General features: G+C 38.4%; 1 protein-coding gene across 12 annotated transcripts in view; it reads right to left on the bottom strand.

Annotated features, from left to right (window-relative positions):
• NBEA (neurobeachin) overlaps positions 1-24,618 on the bottom strand; it is a 364,492-nt gene that overhangs the window by 213,768 nt on the left and 126,106 nt on the right. For all 12 annotated transcript variants that reach the window (XM_033146505.1, XM_033146506.1, XM_033146495.1 and 9 more), the window contains 3 exons: positions 18,948-19,009; positions 6,740-6,804; positions 1,911-2,019 (listed from right to left, as the gene is read on the bottom strand). In XM_033146505.1, coding sequence (XP_033002396.1) covers positions 1,911-2,019; positions 6,740-6,804; positions 18,948-19,009 — 236 coding nt within the window. The remainder of the gene's footprint in view (positions 1-1,910; positions 2,020-6,739; positions 6,805-18,947; positions 19,010-24,618) is intronic.

The following is a 24,618-nucleotide window of genomic DNA, read 5'->3' as shown; positions in this document are numbered from 1 at the left end:
TTTCTCCATAATCCAGCGCATGTTTGCAATTTGGTCTCTGGTTCCTCTGCCCCTTCGAAATCCAGCTTGCACTTCTGGGAGTTCTCGGTCCACATACTGCTTAAGCCTGCCTTGTAGAATTTTAAGCATAACCTTGCTAGCGTGTGAAATGAGTGCAATTGTGCGGTAGTTGGAGCATTCTTTGGCACTGCCCTTCTTTGGGATTGGGATGTAGACTGATCTTCTCCAATCCTCTGGCCACTGCTGAGTTTTCCAAACTTGCTGGCATATTGAGTGCAGCACCTTAACAGCATCCTCTTTTAAAATTTTAAATAGTTCAGCTGGAATATCATCACTTCCACTGGCCTTGTTGTTAGCAAGGCTTTCTAAGGCCCATTTGACTTCACTCTCCAGGATGTCTGGCTCAAGGTCAGCAACCACATTTCCTGGGGTGTATGAGACCTCCATATCTTTCTGGTATAATTCCTTATATTCCTTATATCTTTCTGGTTGAAAGTTAGTGTGACCCAATAGTGCATCAATAGTGAAAGTACATCATCTTAGGAATTAATTATACTGTATTTAACAGATCCTACTCCCTAGTAAGTGTGCTTAGAATTGCAACCTAAGGCTGCAAACCTATAACCAAGGAGCTCCAACCTTCTTGGGACAATGAGCTGGGCAAAAGATTCCTGCATTGCAGGAGGCTGGAATATGATCCCTTCCCACTCTACAGTTCTATGATTCTGTAACCAAAACATTTTATTGGAATCAATATGCGAGCCTAATTACAGAGAGGGAGGGGCACTGTAACAAATAAAAAAAAATCTTTCAAGTCTAATTGTGGCACAGGGTTATTTGGGGGGTTTGTGTGAATCGCAGCTGGGGACAGGTAAGTTATGCCTTCCCTTGTTGGCTGTGACCCCCTTCCAACACCCACACTGCATAGGATTGAAAATGTATTTTGTTGCTACAATATATGTCTTCTTTCAGGTCTAACTGCATTACAGGAAAGGGTGGGGTGAGGAGGGGCTGCTGTGTGCACAAGGAAAGGCATTGATAATCCCAGTTAAAACTACTTGCCCGAGAGGAAGCCTTATTGAATTCAGTGGGACCGCCTTCTGAGTGCACCAAAAGTCTAAAAAAAATGACTTTTCACAGCACTTTTCAAAATAAAAAACTGGTGTTTTTTGAAAAGAGGAAGGTATAAATGCCATCACTGGAATTATATGACTAAATTATCAGTTATTTAAGTAGAGTGTAACGTCACAGGGTGATATCCCACAACATGCGAGCGGACTTCCCCTTCCTTTGTTCTCCCCAGCAACCCCATGTGCCTCCAAAATCTGCTCTGAAGAGTTTGGAAACTGTTTGGATTGGATTTGAGGCAGGGGCGTACCGAGCCACTCCGTCACCCAGGGCGGCAAACCCGGGACCCAGCGGTGGTGCACGTGTGCAGCTTTGCTGCGTCTGACACACGCACCGTGCGTCAGACGCAGCACGCGTGAACTGTGCGTACAATGCACTGCACATGCGTGCCACACCATAGCGGTGCCGCCAGGTGAGCTCCGAACAGGCCATAGGGTGGAGTGGCCTCGCCCCACAGACTGCTCGCAGGCCACCGAGCAGGTTTGCGAGCAGGCTGCGGGGCGAGGCTGGCCCAAGTGTCACCCCCCTCCCCTGGAACCCGGGGCGGACTGCCCCCTATGCCCCCCTCGCTCCACCCCTGATTTGAGGAGTGTGTAGGGAGTTACAGGGGGCAAGAAAGGATGAGGAAGTCTCATTTTGCAAGCATGTAGGGGGGCCCTCTGGATCAGATTTGGGGAGCTACGAGGACCTCGAAGTGGGAAGTAAGGAAGGGAAAGGGTACAGTGTAAATGCTAGCTGAATGAAAACAGAAATATCAGAGTTTTATCAGCTGCCCGACTTACCTCAAATTCTGCATGTTTGTGTACATCTTCAGCTCTCTGCCTGTTCAAGATAAACTCCGCCTCATTTGCAACACGTACAATATGGTCCTTCATTGCATGACACAATAGTCTGGAGGAAAAAAGTTAACTAAAATCAGTCTTAATGTATCTTCATTAAAAACATTTCATACATAAAATGTAAATATACATGAATGGATTTGTTTACATTAGCATGAAAAATCAATAATTTGGTAATAAACTGATCTGCAAAATCAGACAAAATCCACCAACATAAATTGTATATACAGCTTATTACCATAATTAAGCAGTAGTTGTTATAAACAACTGTTTTATTTGGATTATGTATGTTCTGGGAAAGCAACCAAATAATTTTTCCCATACCATTCAGTCAGCTGTAATTATCCTTATCTCATTTCAACATGTTATTTTACTTTATTTTAATGAGGATTTTCACAGTTCTATGCATATTTGATTTTGGTTTTGATTCTTTTGTACAGTGTTTTAGCTATGTTATGTATTTCCTTCCTGGAAACCTTTGGTAAAGGATAGATCATAATTTTAATAAATAAATAAATGCCATGTCACACCTTTTATAATTGCATAGGTTTTTGTTCATTGCCAATGACAATTTGAACAAAACAAACTTTTAAAAATTCCACTATACAAAATCATGGATGATTGAAATCATCTCTTCTTCTCCCTTTTCAGTTTCCCTTAAACAAAACAGAAACCAACTCTATTCTCTGGATGAAATGCAAGTGCTTAATACTGGCTTAAAAGTCTGATCCAACAGAACACAATAAATGTGTTATCGCAGACTTCAGCAGAAGTAGATTTAAGCCAGTGATGAGTGCTTTGAAAATCCTGCCTTTGTGCATCTGTTCTTCAAAGGAAGACGTTTCAGGAAAAAATTCTAAGCTGCAGAAAAAGTAATGTTCTCTACTAGAAGCTTCCTTCTTTATAATGTGCACTTTAGAGCAATAATGAGACATGATGGCCTAAAATGGGCTGTCACAAAAAATGCAAATTTTAACTACTGCCCATTCAATCTTCTGCCCTATCTTCAAGTATGGCCTCAGATACTGCACCATTCAAAGTGACTGCCCTGCATTGTTTGCAAGGTTTATGCCACAATCTCTTAACATGTTGCAAAGAATGCAGGCATTCAACTCTGGGATCTTACAGTAGGCAGGGCTGGGCAAGCTGTGGCCAATTAGATGTTGTTGGTGGATGCCAATTTCCAGTGCTATTTTCTAGGAAAAACAGTGTCGGCACAGCATACTGCCAGAAAAAAACACTGCCAACTTCCAACATCTCCAGTCCACATAGCCATGAACAGGGCCAGATTTAGGTTTCATAAGGCCCTAAGCTACTAAGGGTAGCTTATGTCCAGCTGTCCTTTGTCAACAACAAATTGTCACTGCTTTTGTGTTGAATATATGCTATATGGTAATTTATAGGCCTAATTGGTATTTAAAGCCATTTGCACATGTTGCCATGCAACCAGTCCATGCAGAATCTAGGTACCCTATATATAGAAATGAGCAAACCAGTGATATTTTAGGGAGCAGGGTAGCAGGCAGAGCCCATTACTTACATCATAGGAGCCTACACAACACAAAACACTGTGGCTGTATATAGGTTTTATTTTATTTGTTTTTTATCTTACGTTTTGGAAATGTACATCCAGTTTTTTCTTTCCTTTAATTTTTTTTTGGGGGGGCAAGAGAGTGGGGCCCTAAGCTATAGCTTGTTTAGCTTATATGTAAATCCGGCAGTGGTCATGAACAGGAATGACAGGAGTTGTAGTTCTAACAACACCTATAAGGCCACCCATTGCCTAGCCCTGTTCTACAGTGTTTGGCAGGTGCTCTTAGGAATATTGCCGACCAAAGGAAACATACTGGTTGCCTGTGGAAAACAAGCTTTTTCTTCTTTTTACTTGTCACCTGCCTAGGCTTCTCTAAAATGTGACATTGGAGCAAACTACAGCACTGCACATGCCTCTACTGGACCACACTACCTGCAATACACACATACAATCTAATCCTGAAGCTCTGGTGCATGGGCAGGGTATCAATGCACACTAAAGTTCCGGATGGTCAAAGCTGCCAATTTTATGGGTAGCTCCATGCATGGCGCATGCTCCAGAGAGCTTCACACTGGCCAAATCGCCAACATTAAACAGAATGTGCATCCAAACAATGCTTAGCATAGTTGTTGTTTTTAGGCTAGTGGTAAACATATTTACTTCTAATTTCAAAGTAACTCCTATACCCAACAATCAGGGAATAAGCCCACTGAACTCAACAGGACTTGCATCTTAGTGTAGGATTGGACCATATACATCTAAATAAATGTATTTTTTACAGCGCTTGTAAAAATGTTAAAGAATGCTTTTAAAGAAGAAAAGTTAGAAATGTTGCCACAAGATTTATGCATTTGGATATGAATAAGTGACACAGACTTGGCTACAGGTTGGTAACATTTGTGCAGGTGAAGATACATTCCATTCCATTTTTGCATCATCTTGTATCATCCAGACTTGGAGCTCGCTTCATGCGTAACACTGCCTTGTCAATAAGAAGTTCTTTGGATCCTGGCCCATATCCTAAAGTAAGAGTACCACCTATAACTTTATCTAGGTCTTGATCCATAGAATCGTGGAAACTCTGTGGGGTTTCCCAGGAGGTTTGAAAAATGACTTGCTCATAGAAGTCATGAAACAAAACACAAATCCACTGGGCATGCTGAAAGCTGTGCGAATACTCTCTGATCACTGTACTGATTTTATACTTGACACTTTTGTTGTTGTTTTATTTCTAACCAACCCTAATTTTCTATGTTTAGCCAAATTTGCAATCAAAAAATGTTTAATTCTTTAATGCAAGATGCCAGGTTTTTCTAAGATTTGCTTGATTATATAACCTTACTGAAATTAAAATAACAACTGGAAAGGAATTCCAAATCCAATTCACAAATTCTTTTGCAGTGTTCTTCAATTCATAATTTAAAATTCAATCATAATTGCATAGTAATTATATGCAATTTTACATTCCATTAACCTTGCTTTGTTTTAATTATAAAGCTCTTTTGTTGGATTCCTTTAAATGATCCAGTTTATAATTTCAGGCTGTTCAAGGGAGCACTTTAATTCTACTGCACATTCATCAACTGTTTATGTCCTGTTAATTGTTGACAACTGCACAATTGCATTCTCTAGCTATGATTGATGAACTGCATTCAAACTTTAGCTATTAAGAAGAATAAATATTTATAACAATTTCCTCTTTGTCACCAGGAGGGCAATATCAAAAGCTCAGGACAGAAAAAGTAGCCTTTTAGCAATAATTATATGCCTATGATCTGATAGGTATTTTGGTTAAAACTATGTGTTAGAAAAATATGACTACAGAGATTTTGTTTTCATTCATTTATGCTCACATCAGCAAAAGCAGCAACTTTCCCCCCAAAAAGCTATTGATCAGAAACTAAGAAAATGAAAATATATTATTTTATTTATTGAATTTATGTAGCCATACATAAAAAACACACAATAAATAAACTGTGATCCGTTTAGTGCTTAAAGTATAGAATCAAATATACCAACAGATCTGATTGTCTCATGTGACAAGACCATGCAAAGGAATCATGCCGCTAACATACATTAGAAGCCCCCAGCATATTCCAGGGCATAAAGGGGAGATAGTTTTCTTCATTTGTTTGCTTAGCTAAAGTATGTTCTGCTCTTGCATCCAAAGACTTTTAGTGACGATAAAACTCTAGGGCAGTCTTTGACCTCTGGCACAAAGATTACAGTAAATCCATGTGGATATAAGTGATTTATCAGTGCAGGTTATTCTGTTTCTACACACAAAATAGTGTGAGGAATTTTTTTTTGCTCAGAAAGCTTATAAACATTTACAAAAAGTGACATATTTCATTCTGACTACACTTACTGTATTATTCAAACATATCACAAAAAGGATTGTAAATTAAGTTTTATAAATTTGAGATCTTACATTTCACCCTCGTTAATCTTATATCCTCAGGGGGAAAATAGACTTAAAAAACTTTTTTTAGAAGGGATACTTTCTTCATTTCCGTATATAGCCAAATGATTAGATTACATATACTACTCCAATAGGTCAACATAAATATACATAGATATGGCAAACTCAAATTTAAATAGTCCTCTTGGCAGTTTAACTAAAAAAGGTGCCTCGAAAAAGGGGGGGGGGTTAAAACAGAGTATTCAGTAGCATCAACATTAGAATCACTTAGTTGAGAGCGCAAGTCATATTCCACATAATTCAAATTAAAGCATAATTAATTTGGATTGCACCCAAAAATCTAACTGTCATCACAATGAACTGGCATGCATAAAGTATCTATTTTATAATCTAGTACCTCAAACTAACATAGGAAATTATGATAAAAAATAGTGCTCCGTCATTAACTGCACAAATAAACTTTACTATATGATGTGCAGGGTATTCCAAAGCAGATGGAGCAGCAGATGGATTTGCAGATTGGGTTTCTTAGATTCTATCTGGAGTGGGGTGGACTTTGCTGCTTAAAGATGGTGGTTCAAATCTCAAAGCAACTTTAAACTATTGCATAGGTGTTCTCAGATAAATAAACATTTGAGTTCAGTATTTTATGTATTAACTAGAGAAGTATTTTCTAAGCAAAGCTTCCCTACTGTTAAACTGTTTAATTAAAATAGTTTGTCCTCTGGTCTTCCTGGAGCAGATGGTGAAAGTATTATCACCCAAAGGAATTAGATACAAAATGACTACTTGTCCAAAAGCTTTAAAATTAATTACCTTCCTTCATTGATGAGCTCAATAAAAGCAAGTCCTGCATTCTTCTGTATAGAATTCTGCCATTCCTAAAGGGGAAGAATAAACCATCTTTTTAAAAAAGCAGCAATTTTGAAAGTATTTAATTTTGATAAAGATTATTTCATCCGTGTTTTACATGGATTTCTCTGGTTACCATATGCTCACTCTTCACAAGGTCTCCATTCTTCCATTGCATTGTAATGGTACATACTGGAAATTTATATTTATTGTAAAAAGCATCAGATGTTTAAGCAAAATATGAAAGCAAAATATGAAAGCAAATCTACAGTACTAATTTAAGATGCATCAGGTAAATGTTTTGACTAACTACTGTTAAAAGAAAGAGGCATTTAACTGGCAAGCAGTTCAGAATTCCTAAGTTATAAAAAAGAATATAAAATATATTTTGGAACATTTTGCAAGAGTAAGGGTACCATCCTCCAGATCCTAGAAGAACAATCAAGGGAATCCCCATTCGCCATACTGGCACCTTTGAGTACTCATCAATGTTCAGCACTGGCTTTTCTAGTTCTTCACACAGCCCTACCATTGCAACCAGGATTGCCCTATTTTAAAAATGTGCTCCATTGATGGATGAAAAGTGCTGAAACAGCCAGACAAAGAGGAAGTTAGGGGTGGAACAAGCTTAAATGGACTAGATGGTTTTGCTCCCTCATGTAGCCCATCTCTGGAGAGGTGGTTCTGCTGCTCCTGCCCAAACCAGACCAGACTGAATGGGCAGGACAGTATTCTATTTTGAAGAGCTATTCTATACTATTAGTCCAAAATTGCTACAATTTAATATAAAAAGTAACTTCCTCTCTGGAAATTAATACATTTTGACATCAACACACTTAGGCAGTCTTCCATGGTAAAAATTACTTTAAAAATACAGTGGTGCCCCCCGTTGCGGACGGGATCCATTCCGGAGCTCCAGTCGGATTGTGAGGTTTCTGCAACTGGAGGGACCGCTTCTGCGCATGCGGCGAAACTCGGAAAGATACTTCCGTGTTTGCTGCGTACGTATCCCGAAGGATACATAACCGGAGGTGAACGTAAGTAGAGGAACCATTATACTGCAATTCAACTTATTTAAACAACTCATATATTGTTGAACCCCATAGCTTCTAAGGAGTGTAAAATGAAGTCGCAAAAGAGATACAAATGATAAAATCAGTTAAAATTAAGAATAAAATAATAAAATAAAAATATACGATTTCATGTAACAATGAAAGCAGTGGAGCTACATGTGATGAGTTAGCGCTAATCTCTGGACCAGCATTGTTGCTGTTTACCTAGAAAGGACTGGGGCAGGGCAGGGCAGGGCAGGGCAAGGCAACAGTTCCCCTGGTGCACCTGTGCAGCCCTGGCATTGCTTCCATTCTATCCCAGCCCTTTCCTGGGAAGCACTAGCAATGGGAAGGGCAGCTCCATCTGATCATATGCTGAATATAATGAGTTTTTAACTGTTTGGCCAAATCATGAAATAATATGTACTTTCCCCCCAAAGTCCTTCATATCACTAAGTTATGTGTCCATGCAGTAGCTGTGATGACTGCTCATCTCTGTATACCAACACTATACAATCTCCCCCTTTATCCAAGGTTTTCAAACCCAGGTATTCAGACCTATTTACACCTCTCTAACCTTCAATTACACTTACAGTGGTGCCTCGCTAGACGAAAATAATTCGTTCTGCGAGTGCTGTCGTATAGCGAATTTTTCGTCTTGCGAAGCACCAACGAGAGAATAGCGGTTTGACGAAAAAAAGAAAAAAAAAATCGGAAATTTTTTCGTCTTGCGAGGCAAGCCCATTGAAAAATTCGTCTTGCGAGACAGCCTTCCGCTAGCGAATGCCTTTCGTCTAGCGAGTTTTTCGTCTAGCGAGGCATTCGTCTAGCGGGGTACCACTGTACTAGCAATCTTCTGCAATCACTATCATTTTGTGATGTTCTTAGTATACCCCTCCAACATTTTAGTCATGTAACATGTGTTTTCATAAACATGCAGAACTATCCAGCAACTGCAGCACATGTGATAAACTCTCTCCAAGCAGTGTGAACCAGGTGCTAGTAAAGCTGTAATAAAGTGACAATTTCCTGATCCATCGGGAACAAAGCAAAAAAAACCCTAAAAAACCAAGAACAGCTTATCTAGTCAATCAATTTGTATTTGCGTAATGAAAAACAATAATATTCTTTTCTGAAATACCAGAATTTGTTCTTATTTCAACACCTAATTCCCATTTGACAGCCTCTGAAATCTCGCCCTGAATACTGTCCATTTGTTGCAAAGTTCAAGCCCTCTAGGCAGAGACTGCGCTGCCTCAGCATTATGTACAGTGACTTATCCATAGTTGGCATTAAACAGATACTATACATATAACAACACAGAAGTAAAAATGATTTCATTTGTAAGTATCTTGGGTTTCCTAATCGTATGAATGCCTCCAATGCACAGAGGAGAAGAGCTTTCCAAACTTTCCATTTTGGTGACACTATTTCATTTTGTGACTCAGTAATTCAGTTTTACTAGCAAGGGAGGATAAAATAGTGGAGAAGGGAGCTGGCGGGGGAAGGAACTATTTTATATCTTATGATTTTGTTAGCTGCCCTGAATGTCTTTTGAAAATTAGATGGGATATAAATTTAAATAAATGATTACACACACACACACACACACACACACACACAATGTGAAAGGTGGCACAAGTATCCATATTGCCATGAAATTATAAAGATCAGGAAGTCATTACATGTCCCAATTCTGGACTCTTAGATATCAGGATAGAAAGACATTTTGGGGAAATGCCATACCAGCATTAAGAGTTTTCTAGAAAATTTTCTAGAAAGAAATTATTGACCTGCTGAACCATGTCTAAAAGGGATTTCTCTCACAGCTTCCAAAAAAATAAATTCTGAATCCAATTTATAACACTACAGTATTATTAATTATAACCATTTCCCTTTCATTCTCTTTCCCCTGTGAAGTCAAACTGAAAAATTACTCAGTGGCTATCTTCTAACCCAATAATGCCTGAGATGCAGCAGCATTCAAGAGCATTTTGGGGAAACTGTGGCAACTGACCAGGGGAGATCATATTTTGGTGGCATCAATTTTTACAGCTAATTAGGTTGAGACTTACCCAGTCAGTACATATATGAAGGGATATCATAATATCATGACCTGCTGATTAGAGATGGAAGGATTTATCAATTTTTTGGTTGAATAACTGCATCACAAAATTCAGATAAGTGTGGATTTTGAAAGATGGCTGTTTCCGTTCTCATATTGTTTTGAAAAGTGAAAAATTGATAGATTAACTTTAAAATGCAAACCAAGTCAAATTTCTCCCCCATCCCTACTGGTGGCTTGATAAATCATAACTACCAGGAGCAAACAATACACACCTTGACTAATGGAACACTTTCACCTCTTGAAGCAACATCACCTTTTGATTTGACAATATCACAAATCTTGTTATTTAGTGGGTGTAAATTTTATGTGTTCTTTGTTTCTCCACAAATAAAAGCTTAATAAAATACTTGAGATTTGCCTTTGGGTTTCAGAAGCACTTGCCTAAGCCATATAAATCTCCTGCCACTTAGCTCTACCAAGCTTAGATTATATACATTGGGATGATTAACTGTGCATGACCTTTACATCATTCCAAAATACTCCTGCTTGCGTTATCCAAGTGTCTTTAACTAGCTGGAGCTAAATATGTGGCAAAATCTTATTTTTATTTTATTTGTTAAACCATTTCTACCCCAGAAGCTGGGGTAGAATATGACTTACAAGTTGTTGGTTTTTTAAAGCTTATATACAATAAACATTATAACCAATTCAATCTGCTTTCAGACCTAGTGGCAGTACTGAAACTGCCTTGCTTGATGAATGATCTGTGCCATGGGAAGGACACGGGACTGCAGTCCTGCTAATCTCATGGACATATTTCAATACCATCAACCACAGCATCCTTCTAGATAGGTGTCAAATCAGTGTCTAAGATCAGTAATGGAATAGTTGAGGTTTGATCACTGGGAGCTTAATCCAAATAATACAGAGGCACTATTGATGGATACTTCACCTGTTCAGGGAGAGTTTTTGTGTGTGGGTGTGTAGCATCTGTGCTAAGGAGTATCTCTCACTAGCCAAGACTGCTGTGGCTATTAACGTTCTGATCACCCTAGAGTATGTAGACTATTGTAATGTGTTGTCAAAATACAGCCACTAGGCTACTCACTGGAACCAGTCATTGGGGATATCTCACTATTTAAACAAGTCCACTGGCTCCCTGTCAATTATGTGACACTTTGAAAGTCTAGTTTGGGACCTGGATACATGAAAGAATGCCTTCTCTCACAAACACACCAATATGCCCAGTTTTCATTCTATATGTTATCTCAACTGAACACAGTTTATTACAGCAAAAGCCAGCAATATAATACAGTATAATTCCAAACCAGTGATCAGTAATTTCGCTATAAGGCATCAAAATCCTAAGGATTAGAATAAAACAAAAAGCAATAACGCAAAAGAAATTTATAGTATATTTTGCAATAGAAGCGATTTACGTTTTTTTGATGGCTAAGGTACAAAACTTGGCCACAGCATAGGATACTGAGCTCAAAGAGTCTTCCAAAAGGAATTTGCGTAGGATTTCGGGGGTAAATTCCAGATAATATTGCAAGCGTTTAAATTTTGATAAAAGGGGTAATATAAGTCGAGGCCGTTCTTCATTGTAAAGTTCACAGAATAGAAGAATGTGAGTAACAGATTCCACCTTCTTGGTCATGCATGGACATAGGCGCTCATGGATTGGTATCCGCAGGAATTTGTCGTGTAGTACAGCTGTAGGCAGTGCCTCAAATCGGGCTCTGGAAAAAGCCCATCTATAAGATTCGTAAGTAATATTTAGATAAATAAGGGGCAGCTGAAAAATTGGGCCAAGATTTTAGACACCTATAGTTCTCAGACAGTAAGGCATCTTCTTTTTGCAGTTCGATATCGAGAAGCCTATGAGTAATAGTTGATTTTGCCTTATTCAGGGATCCACTAAAGAGGTCTTCGGGATTTAGGCCAATTTGTTTGATCTTGTTAACAATTTGCGTAAGCCAAGGTGGATAAGGGACTGCAGACAGAAAGTGAGATAACATTCCCTTTGGATTATAAAGAATTTTCAACCATAGGAATATTGCCTGTTCCCAGACTTTTAATTCAACTCTGAGAAATCCTGCCTCTTGTCTTAATATTATGTTGGGAGTACTCTTAGGGGTACCAAATAGGGATCTAAGAAATTTTGATTGGACTGTTTCAAGAATCTTAAGGTTGGCAGAGAGACCAATTTGTGAGCCATGCAAAAGTTGGGCCAAAGATTTTGCTTGAAAAACTTTCAAGGCCATAGGAAGGAAGCCAGCCCCTTTGCTTCTAAATAGTTTGAGGATGGCATTTGCACTTCTCTCTGCTGAAGTGGCTGATGTGGTCAGATGTACTGAAAATTTGGCATTGTACGAGAAGGTTATGCCTAAATATTGGAAGTTCTTAATTTGATCTATTACATTTCCCTTCATATTCCAATTGTTTTTCCTGAAAGAGCGGCCAAAACGAACAATTTTAGTTTTGGAGAAATTAATTGTTAACAATTCGAAGTTACATTGGTCATTAAATTTCTCTAAAGCTCGTTTCAAGCCAACTTTGGTTTGGGAAAGAAGTACAGCATCATCAGCATACATTAGAATTGGCACTTTCCTGCCACTAGAAAACACAGGAGCGTGAGTGTCGATTACATGAAAGCATGTAATAACATAGATGTTAAATAAAAATGATTCTATATGTTATTGGGCTTCCAACTCTCAGCATCGCCAGTCAACATAGCCAGTGGTCAGCGATTGTGGGGGTGTAGTCCAGCAATATCTGGGGGACCACAGGTTCCCCATTCCTTTTATAAACAGAAAATCAGAGAGACCCAAAGTCTCATTGTGGGGGGAAACTACTTTAACCTAACATCTAATAAAAATGAAGGGGAGGAACTCAGGGAGCGAGTTAGACACTTGTGGTGCTACTGCCACAAGGAATAACCACAAGGAATTCACCACATTCCAGTCAGCAGAAATACCTGGAACAGGGCCTATGAAGAAGATCTTAAAGTACAGCTAAGTTTATATGAGAAAATGAGGTATCTAAAGTATCTTGAAACTAGACAATTTATGTCTTTAAAGGTAAAAAAAGGCAGCTAGTTAGTTTCCTGTTCACGATACGGTTGCACTCCCTCCAAAGGAGCAGGTGTACAGTCTACATTGCTATTGTTGGAGGCCCAAACGCCTTAGCAGTTAAAAAAAAAAAATCAGGAGTAAAAATACAAGATTATTGTTACCACAAATAAACAGTAACTGAATAGTTGAGTCCTCACATTCAGTTCTTGGGTGACGTCAACAGACATGGGCATATAAACTCATTTGTGTGTGATTTTGTTCCCAGTGCTGCTTCTGAACACATCAGTAGAAACCTTCCGACCCAGCAGAAGTTTCGTTTGACTCCCCATAGGCTGCCTCACAGTAATCGTAAAGTACACTACTCTGGATGCCTCTCGTTATGATGGCTAGCAATCCAGGAAAGACTGCAGTTGGCATATCAATCTAAGCAGGTAAAATGTGCTCTTAAGCGCAATCACTAGCTGAGCATCCAGATATAGTACTGGATCCAAAATCACTGTATAAAAGATAAGACAAGCTGCATTGAGTTTAGATGCTTTAGATCAATTACTGTTTATTTTTGGTAACAATGATCTTTTGTGTTTTTTCCCATTAAATATCAGGTCCATTTCTAAATATATTTTCCACAATGCAATTTTTCCTTTTCATTTGTCGTAGTTAATGGAGATAAAGGTGATACTATTTAAAGATTTTAACATGTTAAAGCCACTGTTCTAAACACTTCTTCTTTAATTATGCACTTATTTTAAATACATATTGACCACAGCTTCTTGTAAAGACATAGTTTCAAAACAGTAACTTAGCTCTTGTGCTGAAGTTCTGTTATGTTCTCCTCCCTATGAGGGTCTCATAGGGACTCTCATCTGTTAACTATAAAGAAATCATTTTGGCTTGTTACAAGTCAAATCCCTCTTCATCAATCCTCAAGTAGTGTGCCTCTAGGGTGATCATGTATTCAATGTATAATATCTGAAAGTAAACATGTTCCTAAGGAAAACGATAACAGTATCCCCCCTGCCCCGCCCCCTGTGCTGGTCCTTTATTTAAAAGCCTTCAGTCAAGATCTCAAGATTATGGGCTTCGTGAAAGTTACATCACCAGAACACAAAAGTCCCTTTTGGTTAATCAGAAAAGTCAGATGTTCTTGGGAAAACGTTATGCATATTTAAGCTAAATGTGTTTTAGAGTTTCAGGTCCCAAAACAGTTTCACTCTGTTCCCTGATTGAAAAATATAAATGAACAATATGTATTAAAGAATGAGACCTTTATTTTCTAGTTAAGAAAACAAAAACTACTGGCAGATACAGTACAGTTTTGTACAAAGATGAAGACTCACAAGATCTAGCCTAATACAGTCTGAGTACATCAGTATTCTGAAGAGGGGACTTATATAACAATCTGGAAATAGTTACCGTGTTTCTCCTAAAATAAGACACCGTCTTATATTTTTTTTCGCTCTACAAAACACAGTATGGCTTATTTTCAGGGGATGTCTTATTTTAACCGTGTTGCATCGGTACGCTGCATAGCCACGCCTCTCCAGGCTGTTTTAATGGGAGGTACCACGTCACTATGGCTTATTTTCGGGGTATGGCTTATTTTTGGGGAACGGCTTATATTTCGCAAATGCATAGAAATCCTGCTATGGCTTATTTTATGGCTATGTCTTATTTTAGGAGAAACAGGGTAGATGCTATTGTCGTTCTTAAAGAGAAAAGGAACCATTACTGAAAACCAAATCTGCTCTGTATCAAAGAAGGAGCTATACTAAAAAAAGAGAAGAAAAGAAATTTAAGAAAAGCTTCATGGTTTATTTGAGAAATCTGCCACAAAACAGTATCACAGATGTGATAAATAAAACTAGGCTATAGGGAACAAAGACCAGCTAATAAAGGGCAGATCTTGTCAAAAACAACATCTTAATCCCACCCACCCTTGAAAATTAACTTAATTCAAATGCATTGAACATGTCATTACATATTATGAATTTTCCAGAGGACCACTGTAGATGCAATAACCAAAATCAATCTAATTTTAACCTCAAGTTCATATGTGTGAAATGCAGTGTGTTAACACAAATGAAGGGAAGCTATTAAAAAGGGACAATAGCAACCAAAATACAAAGAAACAACAGCCATTTCTCAGTGCCAAATAACGCAGTATCCCTTTAGGAGTTTCCATAAACCTTAAAGCGAATTTTTCACAAAGACTAAATTCCTCTGGGGAAACAGACTTGATTGCATATCCTTCAGAGTCTAAAAACCTGCCCATATGAACTGAATTATCCATGACATGTACCTTCAGACGTTTGTAATGTGATATTTCATGTAAATTTAGACCATACCTTGGACATGAGCCGCTGGCAATGTTAAGTTTATTCAGGAGCTCAGATAAGAAAAAAATTCTGACATCCTTGCTAATCTGTAGTCGTTAACATGGAATTTCCAACATAAAGAGCATAAAAGCATCTAATTTGCTGTAGCAAATGAAAGGAAAACAAACTTTGCATTTCCCTTTCCTTTTTCAGAGTCTACTGTTACCCTAGTTTATGCAAACAAAATATTTTCAAAAGCCTTCTCGGTCATCTATCTTTTTGAAGATAGATACTTCAAACTCTTACATCAGACTGCAAAATGTAATTAATTTAGAACATAAAATCAAAACTACTCTTGTTCTCAAGCACTGTCTAACGGTACCTATATCACAAAATAGGGAACTTAACAAAGGGAGACTACAAACATCAATTGGAAATGAAGGTTTTAATGCAGTAGGGAAGGTAGTAAACAGTATTTCCATTTTAGAGAAATATCAGCAGCTATGTTTCCAAGAAAATACCCATCTTCATTTGATTCATCATTTTGTATGACTAGAATGTTGGACAATGAGCTGAGAGACCAAGCTTTGAATCCCCGCTCAGCCTAACCTTCCTTACAGGGATCTTGTGAGGATAAAAGGAAGAAGGAAGAACTATGATGTCCTTGGAGGAAAGGTGAAATATAAATAACAATAAAGTAATGAACTTTGCAACTAGTTTTCTCTCCACTTCAGGTTAGCAACAAAAATTCTCAACTAAGTTTGCAGGTTTTAGTTGACTGATTATCACAATATTTTAATTAATTAGCAGTGCAATCCAGCACCGGTCTACTCTGAAATAAACCACACTGAGCTCAGTGGGATTTGTTGCCAGGCAAGTGCGTATAGGAAGGTCCCCAGATTTTTTACAACTATTTACTTAGAACAATGATGACAAACCTGTGGCCCTCCAGATGTTGTTGGAATGCATAGAAGTTGATTAAACATCCATGTTGTAGTAGATTAGTAAATTAGTCTGTAATATGGAAGTGCCCGAACCCTTTCTTTCATAGGGGCAGTTGCTCCTCCAATAGCTGGAATTCAGTACCAACCCACCTTCCAAATACCAGTTCTTCTTTGGACAGTATGGACTAGGTTGTTGTTTCCAAAACAACCTAATCACAACCTGAAGAACTTGAATCATGAGTTAATAATAATAATAATAATAATAATAATAATAATAATAATAATAGCTGCTCTATGGGCCATCCGTTTTCTAGAAGCTGGTAAAGTTATTGGTTTTGAGGGACTGGGAACTTCAGGCTGTTAGTATGAACTCTCTCTGTTGACTTTTTGTTTTATTTTACTTTCATCATTATGGTATTTTATCACTGTTGCACAGCTGTATAACATTTGGATTTTAACTTTATTGTGTAACTTTGGTTCAGGATAGGGTAAAATTCAAATAAAATAATGGTGGTAATAAAAGCAAGTATCAGGAAGGCTATTTTTCAGATTGCAAGCTCCTTGGAGCAGGAACCTCTTATAATCTGTATACTTCCATGATCACTAATGATGCCAAATAAAAAAAATAAAAAACCATGGCACGGTTGAAAGTGATTAGTATGATCTTCCACCAGCCATAAAATATAGCACCCTACCTTACACGTTTCCCTCCCAAAGGCTGTTGGGAGGGTGAAGGATCTTCTACAATGCTTGTCTAAGACATTTTGCTCCCTGAGGTGCAGGAAAAGATGGTGCCTCTTCATATGTCACATACAGAAACTGATTAGACTGACAGATGAACCTTAATTCAACAATGCTAATGGAGCAGTGTTCTCCACATCTGAGGCATGTTTAGGGGGGCAATTCAAGTTCTCCAGTAGCGGATAATGGCCAGGGAACTTCAAAAGAACATCAAGGAGGCTCCTGCCCCAGCATCTCTTCCTTAGATTTCTTGGATTCTGAGTACATGTATTTCATTCCTATTTTTGTGAAATTTTGAATAAAATACATGCTTTGGTACTTGGGGCTGAGGACTGGGAGAAGTGAAGTGAAAAGGGAATTAGGTACCCATCCACCTAACATTGCCTTTCAAACCATAAAATTAAAAACACAGTGTAGCTTTGTTTGTTGCATAGCTCCACTATAATGCTTCAAAGACAAAAATAACAAAGGAGCTTAAATTTCTCACTCTTCCCCTCAATCAATATTTGAGGCAAGTTACATCTCTAGAGTCCTTAATGGCAGGAATTCCTGGAGCCAGCAAATGAGTAATGTTAAACCTATGATTAGATGATGAGGCCATCAAAACACACTAGACCCTAATGCTGCATTCCACTTTATCCTTGTGAAATGCAGTTAAAACAAAGAGCACGTAAGAAGGTACTGGGAGTTTTTCTCTTGCTCAAGAATCTGCCTATGAACTGCTTGTTAGAGAATTCGGGGGACTAAAATAATATTTTGCTATTTCCCACAAATTAAGGACTTAAACTTTAGGTAACAAATTTTCCAAGTTCTATGCAAGAGACGTTTTGAAGCTCAACCACTGGTGAGAAGCCCTACTACTGATGTCTTTTCCGTACCACAAATCCACTCTGCACACAACAACAACAACAACAACAACAACAACAACAACAACAACAGGCTCAGTTGTTTCCTCGTAGAATCCAAAGGAAAGTGCTACCAATCAACGAGCAAAGAGCAGGTAAGAGGGTGAAATACCTAAAACTAGGCGTAATTGGCATTTACTTTCAACTCTGAATATTGCTAAAACATTTGAATCATTTATAGGCACAGAACTGATGAAAAAGGAGACAGAGCTAAGACCATCTAGAAAATCAGAAGGAAGTATACAATTAATGTCAATTGATTATATTCACAAAAATAACTTTATATGTGAATTTGTACTTTGGAATACATGTACTGTTTAAAACTGATCATGGAAAGAGAGAGATTGAAGTAATATGTGGAGGAGAAATGAATATGCTTATTGAATTAGTAGGAGATAAAAGGACAGTTTATCTTCCAGTACTTTAATGTTAAAATCCGTATTTATTGTCCAATTAGAACTAAAAACAAAATCTCACATCCAGATGTCTTTTTTGGATTTCCTCTTTTTCCCGTCCTCAGAAATATGCCTTGAAGTGTGCTAACCCCCTCCCCACCCTGTGGTTCCCGTGTTTCCTGGATTCTAGTCCAGTTACAAGATACCCGGTTATATTTCCCTGCATCCAGGATGCTGTAGCCTACTGTATCTCATATTATTTTATCAACGGCATTTCAAATATAGCACCAAACTCTAAATGGCTTGCAAAGTAGACTGCACAAGCAATACTTCCAAAGAGAAATATACTAGAACAAGCAAAATAAGCTGTCCATTTGCAATGCTGAACCATCCATTAGTATTTAAGATTGGAGTTACCGGCCGATCCATTTATCCAGTTACTAATGCAATTTTAATTAAGCTTTATAATGAAATATTAGAGTGTATTTTTAAAGTCATAGGTTTATATCTGTGTGCTTCAGCGGGAGTGTGTATGCTTGTATGGGTACTGATGCAAGAAAAATAAGGGTCTTCCTCTTAAAAAATGTTATGGTGATAAACATTACACTGCATTTTGATATGATGGCTCTGTCAACAGAACAAGTATTATATTGCTAAAGCCATGAATAATCTTACCTGTGAACAAAGAAGCATAACAAGCTCGACCACTGAGGTGCTAGACTTCATGCAAACGAGGCCTGTAACAAATGAAAACAAAGGTTCAGTCTATAAATATAATAAAACTTGTTTCCCCACCCCCTTCAATATGGAGCAATCTAGTAAATAATTCTTAAAAACAATCTAAATCAGTATTCATTTGTGACCCAATCATATTAATGCTTACTCAGAAGTAAGTGCTATTAAGTTCAAATGTGCTTACTCCCAAGGAAGTATGCACAGAATTACAGACCTCTATTATTACCTCCCACATATCCAGAGGATTAAAAACAGTTTATTATTATGAGTATTATTATGAGTTTTGCAGTGTAATACATTTTAATTACATTTTTGTTGTCTAGATAAAAAAACACTATAAATAGTCTTATGTGGCATGAGAGAAAGAGACAGAGAGAGAGAGAATATTCCTGGGTGCTGCAGGAGCCTCCCACCCCCACCCCATGTTGATCCACAGTGCGCAAGGAAGCAACTGAACTCCCACAGACCAACATTCTCATCCCACTCTCATTTTGCTTATAGTGTCACACTTCAAGTTATTTCTAATGATCAGTCATCTTGGTCTATCTACAAAGCTCCCAAATGGAAGCTTCTTTGGTTGCAAGATAATGGGCCCATGCCCCCTTGCAGGAGAGATAAATATCTCATAGTAATTCTTATTGAGTAATCAGAGTGTCTTGCCACATGTATAGCAAGTTTCACTTTCTAACTCACATGGGATTGGTGTATGTGGGTTGGTATATAACAGGGGTGGGGCTCTTCTGACCTGTGAGTTGAAGGAGGCTATTCGGGCCATGCCTATGCCATGCCCTTCACAGCCCTCCTTGAATGCTTTTTGCCTGGCTGATGTATTCTTGAACTGTGGTAGTGCCTCTCACTTGCCTGGGTGCAGAGGTAGGAGTGTGGGATGCAGAAACCTCTGCTTTGGTGTGACTAAAATGTAGCATACTATACTAAGGGGAGAGGCATATCATTGTTCCACCCATTTTTGCTAACACTTACTATTTCACCCCAATGCATGGCTGACTTTGTGCTGAAGTGTTGGCCTCTAGTAAGAGATAAATGATGCAATCCAACTTTTGACTGTTATTGTGTTTTTAAAATGTACAATTTTTAGACCGTTTTAGCAAGCTGAGGCTCCAAATTTCAGCATTATAGCTAATGAGTCCTGCTTTGTAGGAAAAAGGTACAGTGCCATAGAATTTCCTGGATTAGACTTCTTAAGCATTTCAAGTTCTTAGCCATGTGCAGTATCTCCAAAATTTCATTATGTGAACAACAAAAATATGAGTTTGTTAATTGTAACATGTCAAGCCCTTTTAATAGATGACAGAAATTAACATACACTGGTTAGGGTATCTTCCCATCATTACATTTTACATTCTCCTTCCATAAATAAAAATAATAATCCATATTTATAGTAAACAGAAGGCTGCACAATATATTTCAAGTAGTCAGAGAGAATGAAGATCTATTTCTTAATGTAACTAGCCTGCATCAGATTGGCTTAGAAATAAGCTGAGCCATATCCCAAAAAAGAAAATCAGGAAATGGCTCAGTTCATTTATGAGTCAATACAAATTTGACCTTCCCTCTTATTTGAAAGTCAGGGATCGCTTGAAAGCCTCCCAGAGTCCTGGCTATCTTATGACAGCCACACAAAGCATTTGACATAAATAGTCCGCACAGATGAAAACTGCTGGTGATGGGGGAAAGCATCCACCCTGCTAGAGGACTCTTGGGGAAAGATGGTCCTTGGTGGGTGGAAAGCTCCTACCCGCAAGCACTTTAAACAGCTGTAGCTGTCAAAATTAGCCAAGGATTTTGGAGGCCTTTCCAGTCCTTGACTAATCCCAACGTTTTTGGTTTAGGTTCCCTGTGGGGTTTCTAATTGTAGGGCTTGAAGGCTGGTTGGGTACTGGGGTGGTAGGATGGGGCAATTATGCCAGAAGAAGAACTGTGGGGTGTTTGCACTGACTGCCTCTTTTCTAATGAGAATGTTACAAGTCCCTAAAGCTTGTGTCTAAACGTGTGCCAAGGCAAGCTTCGCAAAAGCTCTAAAATCATATTTTCTATTTAAATGTATTTATAAAATGCTTAATATTTTTAAATTTTCTAAATAGTGTACACTATTATATAATTTATTTATATATTATATTTATTATATAATAAAACAAAGAATATCTAATAAAGCAGAGCTTTAAAAAGCCTTTCAAATACAAGTGCTATAGGTCTCCTTATAGGAAAAGGCTAGGGGGAAAGTAATCTTCACTTAATTTCATACAAGCCCTATTTGAATGAGCTTAAAAGCTAAACTAACAATGATAGGATGACAAACATGTATTTTTTAAAAAAAAAAATGAATTATGTTCCTTTAGTAAAAATCATTCCTTGTAGCTCTAGGTTCATACGTATGGTGAAGAAGCAAATTGATTTAAAAATGCGTTGATGAAGAGCCACTGAAGATAAAACTGTTTCTACAAAATAATACGTATATTTATTGCAGGTAATGGATAAATGTGCTTTTGTGCCCATTTTGCTAACAACCCCATCTTATTGTACAGCAAGACAGGACAAGCTGTAGGAAGCTGCTAGCATTCTACTCTATCAGATTTACAAGCAGACAGTTAATTAATAAAATAAGAAGTAGATGTAAAAATCTCATTTAAAGAGACAATTGCTGTAATTGATCAGCTTTTCTCATGCTCAAGAGCTGGAGGATCAAAAAGATTAATGGGACACTTATCACCTGCAAACCACAATCAACTATTAGACATCTGACAAAAAGAGCTAAGCAGAAGGCATTACAGTCAAAGCACCCACAATTAGCATGATCTACTACACTGCAAGGCCCAGATTCAGTTGGTAGCCATGCTGGTCTGACACAGATGAAATAAATAAAAAAAATTAAAAAATTGTCCAGCAGCACCTTAAGGACCAACTAAGTTTGTTCTGGGTATACGTTTTTGTGTGAATGGAGCTTCCTATTCCAGTCTGAACTCTTCTCCTCACTTCAGCCCCTCAAGTCTCTGCCAAAGCAAGGAAGATAAAAGCCCGAACTCTCCCTACCATCAACTGCCTAGTGGGAAGGACCTTGCCTTGATTACTTTTAAATATTTTAATATAATTTTTGATTTAAAAATAGGTAATTTAAATGTTCCTTATAGATCACTTGGGAAGGATTTGTATCCTCAAAAATGAGATACAAACTAACAGTAATACATAAATAAAATTGCCTGCTAATGGCACAAAGACCTGTAATAACTCTGAACTGGGGGGGGGGGGATGCTGCTTTCCAATGCAGCTTCTTTATGGGATGTGGTATCTGAAGAGTTTTCTGCTACCAAAGCGCTCAGCCCCTTGACTCCAGAAGTTTTGCCCTACCAGCTCTAGCCTTTGCAAAAGCAGGAAGCAAACCTTGACACAGATTGGCTGCCCTTCCTAACGTGAGATAAATTCACTACTGACTCAGAGGAGCCAAGAATGCTGGATATTGCTGAAAAACACCCTGGGGTGCCCCTGCAGCCCCCGAACTCTGAGCGTCCTCCGGTATGCGCAGCTCTGGAAAAGGCATTTCCCTTCTTCTCCAGTGCGCTTCAGCGACATATATCAAATGATATATGCACACTAATCTTCTAGCATAACACAGCAAGAAGCATGAGACATTGTAGAGCTAATCTACATATTGATTTACACACTATGTACAGACAAAAGATTCATGGCATCCTTTCTCTCCAGCTCTGAGAGAAGAACGGACAGAAGTAAAAGCAAAAGTACAGTACAATAGCTAATACAGCGGAAGAGATAAGACTGTCTTCCGTTCCCAGACTCTTCCCAGACAGGCATGTGATTTACACCAATCTCATCTGTGGTGGAGTCTCCTTCTTTGGAGGTCTTTAAGCAGAGGCTTGACAGCCATCTTTCAGGAATGCTTTGATGGTGTTTCCTGCATGGCAGGGGGTTGGACTGGATGGCCCTTGTGGTCTCTTCCAACTCTATGATTCTATGATTCTATGCAGCATCGGAGGCGTGAAATACTAACAGATATATGGTAATGCCTAACTATACCTGATCTATTTGCCAACTGCCACATGAGCATACACTTCTATCTGGTCATTAATTACCCTGGCAAAACAAATATGTCCTTTCCAGTTGGGAGTGCCCAAAAGGTAACCTAATCAATAGCTATTTGCAGATCCTCCACCTTTGCAGCACAAGAAAGTCCACAGGTATCCAACCATATGAGCCAACTCCTAGGGGCTGAGGTCCCTTGCCCCCCTCAATAAAATGGTGTGTGTGTGCCATGTCTTATGGACGGTATTGGGGCGGGACTTACCTGGGCCTCTCCAATATTTTATTCAAGTTGGCATCCCTGTACACACCCATGTTGTGCTTGGCACTCAAGTCCAAATGTGGAATAGCTTTAAGGAACCTTGCCTTTATTAGCTCATGAATCTCATATTGCCTATTCATTATCTTACCTCTAAGTGCTTAACATACTACCTTTTTTCTTTAAAATATCCTTTCCTTTCCCTAGCCCCAGCCTCAGTCTATTTGTCTCAGGGAAACCATCCCTTCAGGAAACAAGTCTTATTTGCTTGTTCTCAATATACCATGTAGTACAGCCCACTACACTGAGTCACCTAGAAATTCAGGTCACTGCTTGACCTCCTTGGCACTTTCAGGGCCAGCTGCTGCAATCCCAGCTAGTTTACATCATTGCCTTTTATGCTCCACTCTTCTGCCTCTCCTCCGTATTAGTCAAGAACATTGAGGAGATACAAGTGTTATGTTCTTCTTTGAGGTAATCTTGTTTTAGAAATATATCAGGTGTTTGTTTATGGGATGTGACCTTTTAAGTCATAATGGCTTGGAATTAGGTTTATTTGAAAGATCGCCTACTTCGACATGTAGCTATCCAAACCTTGAGATCTTCCAAGACAGTCCATTCCACTGTTGAACAGCTCTTATAAGTTCTTCCTGATATTTAGTCAGAATCTCCTTTCTTGTAACTTGAAGTCATGGGTTCAGGTCCTACCCTCGGGAGCAGGAGAAAACAAGGTTGCTCCATCTTCCATGTGACAGTTCCTTAGATATTTGAAGATGGCTATCATAGCTCCTCTCTGTCTCCTCTTTTCCATGCTAAACTCCTCAACCATTCCTCATAAGACTTGCTTTCCAGGCCTTTCATCATCTTGGTACCCTCCTCTGCACACATTCCAGCTTTGGTGATGTACACATATAGTTTCATAATGAATCTTTATCTAGGATAATTTCACCCCATGACATTGTCTCAACAATGTCTCCTTCATGACCTACATCTAACCCTGTTCAGATAGTATTGAATAATCAATACCTCATAACAAGAAGGATAAAATGTCATGTACTTCAGAGACAGCTGGGCACAGACTGCTACTATCCAAAACACAGAACATTTAGAAGGATTTAGGTAAAGATTTCTTTTAAAAGGCATTTCAAGAGCTTAGAGCTTTCTTTGAACACCAAGGCATAATAACCGTCTTTTGGTTTTCTCTGTCACACAAATATCATCTACTCCAATACAAGTTCCTTAGCAGTGTCCAGTTAGATGAATCAATGAAGCTAAAAATTAGGGATGAATGGATATACTCCG

This window comes from Lacerta agilis, chromosome 4 (assembly GCF_009819535.1).
Source record: "Lacerta agilis isolate rLacAgi1 chromosome 4, rLacAgi1.pri, whole genome shotgun sequence".
NCBI lineage: Eukaryota > Metazoa > Chordata > Lepidosauria > Squamata > Lacertidae > Lacerta > Lacerta agilis.
This window is presented reverse-complemented; position numbering and strand designations above follow the sequence as displayed.